Source organism: Bos taurus, chromosome 24, assembly GCF_002263795.3.
Source record: "Bos taurus isolate L1 Dominette 01449 registration number 42190680 breed Hereford chromosome 24, ARS-UCD2.0, whole genome shotgun sequence".
NCBI classification, from domain to species: domain Eukaryota; kingdom Metazoa; phylum Chordata; class Mammalia; order Artiodactyla; family Bovidae; genus Bos; species Bos taurus.
Window position 1 is genome coordinate 5330852 of NC_037351.1, and position 9080 is coordinate 5339931.

Genomic DNA, 9080 nt, shown 5'->3' on the forward strand with positions numbered 1-9080 from the left:
TATTTTGGCTGCACTGGTGCGAAGTAGATCGAGCGCTCAGGGATGAGGCCCCGGCAGTTCTAATCAGGGGAGAGGAGCCCCTCCAGAGCCTATGGGAACCGAAGCCTTGAACACCCCCTACCTGCAAAGACCCACGTTATGGGCTGGAACCAGAACCCTCGCTGAATTCTTCAAAGGACAGAGGGTTAGGCGTGAAGTCTAGAGGAATAAGACAGAGTTCCATTCTGTTCTTCTGAACTGCATTGGCCCACTTACAGTTTATTCCTGAACAGCCTATCAGCAAAGGCATACGAAGCAAGTCAGAGGACGGAGAATTTTTTTTTTTTTAACGACATTTTTAGAGGTCGGGTTATAAAGAGAGTGTCCATTTAGATATTGTTTAAGGGCGGCATGGACTCCACAGCCCAGTGGTGGTGGCAAAGGTTATGAAGACAACGATAAGCGACGATAAGCAACGATAACCTGACTGCGGATTAAATCACCCTGGCAGAGTTGTTGGAAAAGACGATCTGCCAAAGCAAGGGTGCGGCTCCACCTTCTCAGGGGCTGGGCATTGCAGGATGACCGGAGAGATCGACTCCTGTCGCTACATTTTTGCAGAGGTCCGGGCTGCTTTGTGGGGGTCCAGGAAGAGCTCCGCAGACCTCATCCTTGTCCCCACCGTCCCCGACCCCGCGGCAGGGAGGCCTCGGCGCCCGTAGGTGGCGCCCCGCGTCCGTGCTTGCACTCCTCGCCCGCCCGCGCTCAGGACGCAGCTCCGAAACCCTGCGCGTCTCCCCAGGTCGTTAGAGCTGAGAGCAGGCGTTTTAATAAAGAGGCGCGGGTGCCAGCGCGCCCCGGCAGGTCCAGAGGAGCAGACACGGAAACCCAGGCGGAGGCGCCTCTAATCCCTGCCCAGACCTGGCAGTTCCCACACTGGAGCTTCTAGAACCACAGCTTTTGCATCACTAAAATATTCCAAGATCTTTCTCTTCATCCCAGTCCTCATTTTTTTTCTTTTTTTCTTAAAGAAAACTGCTTTACGCATTAATTATGAAAGTGATCGCGCTATTCAGGATTAAGACTTGGAGGAGATTTGGAAAAGACAAGCAACAATCGAAAAGAAGAGGAGCGGCCAGCGCTTTGGAGGTTGCCTAATTGTTTGAAAGCGAGACGTCTGGGAAGATTTCGCGCTGGGTGTTTGGGTGAGAGCGGGACCTGGGCGGTGCGGGGTCGGCGGGGTGCGGGGCGGAGATGCCCAGCCCGGGAGGAGGCGGCGCGCACGGGGAGGTGTGGAGGCGGGAGGAGCGGCCGGGACCGCGGAGGTCGGTGGAAAGAGGCAGCTGCGGGCACACGGGCGGTGCGGACCCGGTGCGGGCGCGGGGCTGAGCGGACGCGAAACGTACCGGTGCGGAGCGCGGGGCGGTCGCGGGGTGGGGCGCGGCGCGGGCCTCGCGGATGCGGGGCGCAGGCCGGTCCGGGGTGGGGCGCGGCGCGGCGCGGGGCGCAGGCCGGCGCGGGAAAGCGGCGCGGCGCGGCGGGGCGGGGCGGTCATTGGCCCCGTGCGGGGAGAAGGGTCGCGCTCGGTGTCTCCTCCCGCCAGCTCCGGCTCGTCTTCTCCAAGCAGAACAACTTGGCGGACAGCGGAGCTCGCTCGTCATGGACGTTCCAGGTAACGCGACCCGACCTGCCCTCCGGGACCCGCGCGTTCACCGCATCCGCGCGTCCGTTTCCACGAGGACGGTCGCGGGTCTGAGTCTGGGCGGGGAGAGCGGGAGAGCTGCTGGAAACCGTCCTGTTCAGGGGCTGAGGAGGGAGGCTGCCCGTGGAGAAACAACTTGTCTCTTCTTAGAAAGATTGTTTGGACAGCCGGAGGAGTTGTTCGGCGGCTGTGGGAGGCGAGCGGAGAGGTTTCTTTGCCTTTTTTTTTTTTTTGGTTTCTCGACTGGATATTGAAATGATCTGCTTAGTTTAGTGGGGGAAGATGGGGCCCGATGGAAAGTGCGAACAGGCGCGTAAGTTGGCAGAAAGCGGCAGGGGCTGCCTCCCGGCCGGGAGAGGAGCCCCCGGAGTCTGGAAACAAAAGCTGCAGAGAAGCCGAGCTTGGGATTCCCACCGCCGGAAACCTCTGGTCCTGCGCCAGAGAGGGGGATGCCAGGGGCTTCTCCGGAGCGGCTCGCCGCCGACAGCCGGGACGTGGGAAGCGGTTGCTTGGTTTTAGGATGTCCCTGTCTTTGGGGTTTTTTTCTCCCGTCTTAATCTTATTATTCTCCCTAAGGAGTTTCCTGGGGACTTGTTCTTTGGGTGGAAAACGGCTAAGATTTTGCGTAAATGGATTGCTTAAAAAAACAACAACAACAACAACTCTAGGTTGGAGAAATAGAGGATGGAAAGCAAAGCAGAGAAGAGAAAAAGGGTTCTTGGTGTGGCTTAAAAAAATGCTGCTGAAAATAGAGCGTTTAAGGCTCAGTGGATTTTTCCGTTGCCTGCGTGTTGGGTCCCCCTCTGCCATGGGCTGAATGGGCCGGGGGTGGCGCGGAGCGCGTCCCTGAGGGTCCCCGATCTTGTCATTATTGGTGAGGCCCTGCGGCATGGCGAGCCCGGTCCCCGACCGCACCCCCAGCGCGCGCCCCTCCCCGGGAGCCTCCAGGGATGCCCGGGCCGGGGCGCCCGGCGTTTCTCGGGACCTGTTGTGCCACTCGGGGAGGGGATAGCAGTGCAGGGGGCCCAGAGGGTGGCCTCCAGGGAGGGGCCCCGAGCGCCGCCGGTACTGCTCCCCGCACCTCCTTCCAACGCAGCTTCACCCCCCGTCTCGGGGCTTGGCTTCTCTGCCCTGACAGGTCCGCTGGCGATCTCCTTCTAAGGACCACCCTGGCCTTGACCATCAGAGCGGGGGACCGAGGCCAGAGGAGGCTCGCCCCGGCCCCGCGCATTCGCGTGCGCCCTCCTGCTCTCCGCGCGCCTCCAGCCCGGATGCTGGCGCCCGGCCGGGGCCCCCGGGGGCCACCGCTGACCATGCCCGGGCGCCGGGGGGCGCTGCGCGAGCCGGCCGGCTGCGGCTCGGGCCTGGGGGCGGCGCTGGCCCTGCTGCTGCTGCTGCTGCCCGCCGGCTGCCCGGTGCGGGCGCAGAACGACACGGAGCCCATCGTGCTGGAGGGCAAGTGCCTGGTGGTGTGCGACTCCAGCCCGTCTGCGGACGGCGCCGTCACCTCCTCGCTGGGCATCTCGGTGCGCTCCGGCAGCGCCAAGGTGGCCTTCTCCGCCACGCGGAGCACTAACCACGAGCCGTCCGAGATGAGCAACCGCACCATGACGATCTACTTCGACCAGGTCAGCGCGCGGGCCTGCCCTCGCCTCCCGCCGGGCGCGTGGCTGGGTGGCCGGCTTCCCAGACGCGGAGCTCCAGGCTCTCCCCTCCCCTCTGCCCTGTCTTTCTCCCTTCTCCCGTGAGCTTTCCTTTTCACACTGTTGCTGCTCAATAACTCATCAGCTCAGTTGGCACTCGGATGACCGAGAGTCCTGTGGAGCTGGGCGTCCCGCTGAGCTAAGAGAGCTGATAGACATTTCCAAAGAGAAACCGGTTTTGACTGGAGTTGGGGCCGTCCTTGTTGGGGGTGGGCTCCTGTCCCCCTCGCTGGCCACTTAGAGAATTGAGTGCATTTAAACTCTCCTCGCTAACCCCGGGGGGTTCTCCGAAGGTCTCAGCCCAGGCTCAGAGAAATACCTACTGTTTATTTCGGAATGGATCCTAGAGAGGAAGCTTAACTTCAAGAGAAATAAGTGGGGAAGAGTATGGGGAAATAGCTGCCATGGTTGTACAGAAACAGAAAGAAACATGCTGCTAAGTCACTTCAGTCGTGTCCGACTCTGTGCGACTCCACAGACGGCAGCCCACCAGGCTCCCCCGTCCCTGGGATTCTCCAGGCAAGAACACTGGAGTGGGTTGTCATTTCCTTCTCCAATGCATGAAAGTGAAAAGTGAAAGTGAAGTCGCTCAGTCGTGTCTGACTCCGACCCCATGGACTGCAGCCCACCAGGCTCCTCCATCCATGGGATTTTCCAGGCAAGAGTACTGGAGTGGGGTGCCATCGCCTTCTCCAGAAGGAAACAGTGTGGTTATATAAATGCGATATGTGGCAAATGCAGTGTATACAACGTAATATATAAATACAGTAGGTCAATATCAAATTTGGTGGGGTATATAAGGAAAAAATGAAGAGCAATGAAGTTGCCTCAGCCAGCCAGCTCCCAGTCCCTTCAAAACAGAAGGGTCCCTGATGTGATCAGGTCTTGGCAGCCCCTTCTCTGGGTCACTGCTGCCCAGGATTTAAAGGTCCTCACCTTCCCCTCTCTCCCTACCTTGGTTTCTGTTGTTTTTCAGAAACAAACAGGAAACATTAGAGTGGTTTCCAACTTTGCCTAATCATCCCATTCATTTGGCCACAACTCCTCCCTCCTGGAGTTCAGGCCTCACTGAGCACACTTGTTTGAGTCCCTTTTCTATTAACCAGCTCGCTGACCTGGTGAGGTCCCAAGTGCACAGACCAACACCTCATTTTAGGCCAATGTCTTCATTTGCTTTAATCCTTGTTAAGGATTATGTATTTGAAATTTGGAGAGGTGTGTACAAAGGGATGTCTCTCTTTAATCTTTTTTTTTATGAGACATGCATGTATTTATTTTAATTATGTCCAAAATCGACTGAACTGAACTGAAAGCAGACAATGAATTAGTTTCCACAGTGTTTTTATAATACATCGTCCTTTCATTTGGGTGTTAAGAAAATTCTGTGATGTACACAGCATAAGCAGTAGTAGGATTTTCATTTTATAGATGAGCCAGCTATGACAGGGCAGATGAAATGATGTCATGCACCAGTTAGGGAGGAATTGAAACCGGCTTTTCTGGGGCTGGTGGGTGTTCGTTCCTCTACAGCAGGGCCTTGAATTTACCAGTTTCCTGAATTAGACATGGAGGTGAGAGAGTTGAGGTCATTGAGTTGGGAGCAGCACCAAGGGCTTGGAGGAGGAGGCTTGGTTCTTTGAGAATGGTAAGGCAGATGGGACACAGCCTCAGAGGGAGGAGGACTTGCATCTTGAAGCTCCCCGTCTTTAACAACAGCGCCCGAGTGTCTCTGAGCCCTGCAGTCAAGGAGGGGCTTAAGTGTGCTCAGAGCTCCTTGAAGAAGTTGATGTGGCTTCTTCCCCAGCCTCCCAGGCTTTCCAGTGGCGTGGCTCTGGGAGCCACGTGTGATACATCTGTAATGATTGTGTAGGAAATAACAGCCAAGGATATGGTTCGAATTTGTTTTCTGAACAGATGACAGGGTCTCTAATCTAGGGTTCTGCTTTTGTTGCGGGCTGTGTGTTTTAAAAACTGAGACCACGAGGCGGGGCCATTTTATGATTTTAATTGGGTTGTGCATTTGTGGGTGAGGAGGGGTGGGGTCCAGACAGGGATGGACGTTGAACATCTGACAGGGAAATCTGTTCGTAAAGGGGGACCCTCTGCTCAAGTCACTCCCATCCATCTTTTATTGGAGAAATAGCATCTGGAGGGTCACGTGATTTCATGTCTCATGGCTCACTTTGTCATTCTTCTTGCACTTTGTGGAATTTGAGCTGAGGGTGTCAGACTGCCTTTCTTTTCCCTCTCCGGGTGGTTACTGATGCTTCTGAGCATGAGGTCACAGCCCAGCTTAGGGACTAGACACCTCACATGGAAGAAAGTGAGGGGAGATGGGCACAGCCAGTGTTTGGACTGTGGTCATTCACCCAGCAGCATTTATTGAACACCTACCTACTGTGTGCTGCCAGGGGCGGTGCCTGGGGCTGGGAGACAAAACCTCACACCATCCCTTCCCTCCAGAAGCACACAGAGCTCATTCCAGGCTTTATCTGATGGAATTTAACTGAGGTAATGGGCCTTTTACTTCACCACCCTTTCTCTTCCCGCTCAGGACAGAGCTCTGTTTTGGTCCAAGCTTCTCATTCAGGTCCCCAGAATCCCACAAACCTCCGAACAGTCTCAGTTTACAGATCATCTACCTACCAGAGTGTCTTTTGTGTTATCCTTCTGCCCCACCCCACAACAGCCACCATGTGCAGCCATTGTTTTCAACACATAAATATACTACACTCTCCAGAGAGACAGCCTTCTGAAGTACCATCCATTAGAATCCTTTGGAAATCAATTCCTGCTGCAGGATGTTTAACTGGGGGCTGCCTGTTTCCTGGGGGGTGGCGGGTACTGGGTCCCTGAGCACGTGCTGCTGGAAGTCCTGCAGCTCTTAAAGGGACCGCTGGGGGTGGTCTGTTGAGTCTGATGGAAACACACTGAGGAGGGGCTTGCTATGTGTCTGCCCTATTCCCTCTTCTTTTCCAGGTCTTAGTAAATATTGGCAACCATTTTGATCTCGCCTCCAGTATATTTGTAGCCCCAAGAAAAGGGATATATAGCTTCAGCTTTCACGTGGTCAAAGTGTACAACAGACAGACCATCCAGGTGGGTCACTTGGATAGCTGGACCCTCCTGGCTTTGGACGAATAGTCATGCCCTCTGTGAGGTGGGGAGGGCCAGGGAGGGGGCCTGGCGGAGGTCTGGGAACCAGGTCAGTCCTCTGGGTCAGCTCCCCCTGACATGCGGCTCCTTGACTGGGGTAGGGGGTGGGTGAGATGAGAAGAAGCGGATGGGAGTGGGGTCCATTGTGGTCGGCTGAGCTCTGCCCTCTGCCTTGTAGGTCAGTCTAATGCAGAACGGCTACCCGGTGATCTCGGCGTTCGCCGGAGACCAGGACGTCACCAGAGAAGCTGCCAGCAATGGCGTCCTGCTGCTGATGGAGAGAGAGGATAAAGTCCATCTCAAACTGGAGAGGGGCAACCTCATGGGGGGCTGGAAGTACTCCACGTTCTCGGGCTTCTTGGTTTTCCCGCTATAAACGCAGACCCTCCCCTGGACGGTGGGGACACGGCTGTCTGGACCCAGGTGCCCACCCTTCCCAACCCCCCGAACTTGCTGGAACAGGACAACTTGTTTCCATCCTCCTCCATTGGACTGTGGTGACAGAAGAGCGGCTTCCTTCGGAACCTCCAGCATTTTCTCTGAATATTGACCATTCCTCGGCGACCCGGCCCCTAATGAGTTTTAGACAACACGGTCGGTCTTAAGGAGAAATGAAATGATCGATCTGAGCAATTTGTACCTGTGATTGTAAAGTCAATACGGGATTTCATTGTTGGGACCATTGACTTTTCCTCTGTTGTTTGTACGTGGTATTGTTGGCCCCGTGGGAAGGGTGCCGCGGACCCCGGGATGGATCGCAGGCTGCCGGCTGGGCTCAAAGCAAGAGCCCCTCCACTCACCGCCACCCGACAGCCCTTGAAACGTGTTCTCTGTGTGTCTGTTCAGCCTTAAGAAAAAGAATGGCTTCACTTTCATGCTGTATTTCCCCCACCCTGGGTGGATGGGAGTCCTCGGGAGGGGGAAGGGGACATTGTATCAAGAAGTGCTTTATCCGGAGAAGCAAATTTTGCACGATTGGACTGCGGCTTTTGTTTTGTATTGTTTGTATATGTGTGTGTGGGTTTTTCTTCCCCTCCTCCTCCCCAGGAAGCTTTACTTTTCTTCACACACACAGCTCCTCCTCCTCACCCTTGCTGTTATCTTTTGTGCTGGGGTGGGGAGAGAAAATGTGTGTTGGATTTCTGGAGGAGACCAAACAACACAAAACAAAAAAAATAACTGTTTTGGATGAGACCAAACCAAACGGAAGGTAGAGCAAAGTGAAAATGACAGACGGCATTTCTGCTTATTCTTTAAAAGAGACTCTCTCAGAGGCACTTTTGGAAGTACCAACCTGGATTTTTTTTTTTTTTTTTTTACGTTTTGGAATACTTTTAAGAGACGAATGTTGCTGGGTGGCCTGAATCATGTCAGCTGAGAATGGAAGCTGTGATGACCAAGTTCCTAATCACGTGGTCTCTTTGCCTAGCGCAACTGGGTCTTCCTGGCAGCCTGTTTTTGCTCCTTTGGATTCACATCCGGGTGAGCACACCATGGTCAGGTGCCTCAGAATCAACGGAACCAACCGATTCTTCCCCCTCAGGATCCTCTTCTGATCTGCCCAGGCAGAGGGTGTGGACACTCCCTGCAAGCACCTGGCGGGGAAGCCGCGTGAAAATCGCAGTGGTTGAAGGTTATTGGCAGAGGCTCCCTAGAAGCAGTTTCCCAAATCCTCATTGTTTGGCACCTGATACAACAATATTATTTAAACACAGCTGAGAGTTGACGGGTGCAGGATTCCTTCGCCAAGGAAATGGCACTGATCCCAAAGCAATCAAAGAAGAGACCTCAAACCAGATGTTAATTTGTCCTTTGTGTAACAATGTAACCAAAATATTGATGATAAAAAGTCATAATTTAAGATTCTGAATAAATGGGTTTGACGTCTGGCTTGCTCTCTCCCTCTAGCTCACCTCCCAACTCTCAAAATGCATGTAAGGAAAGGCCAAGGTTCAGGAGCATGGGGAATCAAACCCATACTGTTTACACTTTAGAAAATACACAGAAGAAGACACACTAACGTGTATCTTGCTGGGGTCCAGATGGATAGTGCATCCTTAAATATCTATTTTTCACACAGAAAGGTTTAGGGGGAGGCATTAAGTGACAAGGGCTTCCCTGGTGGCTCAGATGGTAAAGAATCCGCCTGCAATGTAAGAGACCAGGGATCCATCCCTGGCTTGGGAAGATCCCGTGGAGAAGGAAATGGCAACCCTCTCCAGTAGTATTGCCTGGAGAATTTCATGGATGGAGGAGCCTGGCAGACTACAGTCCATGGGGTTGGAAAGAGTTGGAAACAACTGAGCAACTTAACAGTTTCAGTATCTAACAGTATTAGGTGAAAAAGACAGCATTAAAAAGATGTTATGAATATCAATCTGCTTCTATCACATTTAATCTTCGTGTAGTGCAAGGTCCAATCCAATATTTCAATCAAAGAGCACAGATATACAAGAAACTCATTTGAAGATTTGTAAGGGTGGGATTCATTTTCAAATAAGAAATGCAATGGGGACTTTATACATGAAAAAATACAGTTG

General features: G+C 53.8%; 1 protein-coding gene across 6 annotated transcripts; it reads left to right on the plus strand.

Annotated features, from left to right (window-relative positions):
- The first annotated feature begins 1094 nt into the window (after positions 1-1094).
- On the plus strand, positions 1095-8429 carry CBLN2 (cerebellin 2 precursor). 6 transcript variants are annotated; one of them, XM_024984212.2, is made up of 5 exons: positions 1095-1184; positions 1583-1651; positions 2820-3309; positions 6364-6483; positions 6719-8429. In XM_024984212.2, the coding sequence occupies exons 3-5, from the start codon at positions 2953-2955 to the stop codon at positions 6914-6916; spliced, it is 675 nt and encodes a 224-aa protein (XP_024839980.1). In that variant the 5' UTR covers positions 1095-1184; positions 1583-1651; positions 2820-2952; the 3' UTR covers positions 6917-8429.
- The last annotated feature ends 651 nt before the right edge of the window (positions 8430-9080 follow it).

Coding starts and splice junctions, on each gene's coding strand:
- CBLN2 (XM_015460042.3), top strand. CDS start 2,632: ATGCCCGGGCCGGGGCGCCCGGCGTTTCTCGGGACCTGTTGTGCCACT. Junction 3,310..6,363: donor TGACGATCTACTTCGACCAG/GTCAGCGCGCGG, acceptor CTTCTTTTCCAG/GTCTTAGTAAATATTGGCAA. Junction 6,484..6,718: donor ACAACAGACAGACCATCCAG/GTGGGTCACTTG, acceptor TCTGCCTTGTAG/GTCAGTCTAATGCAGAACGG.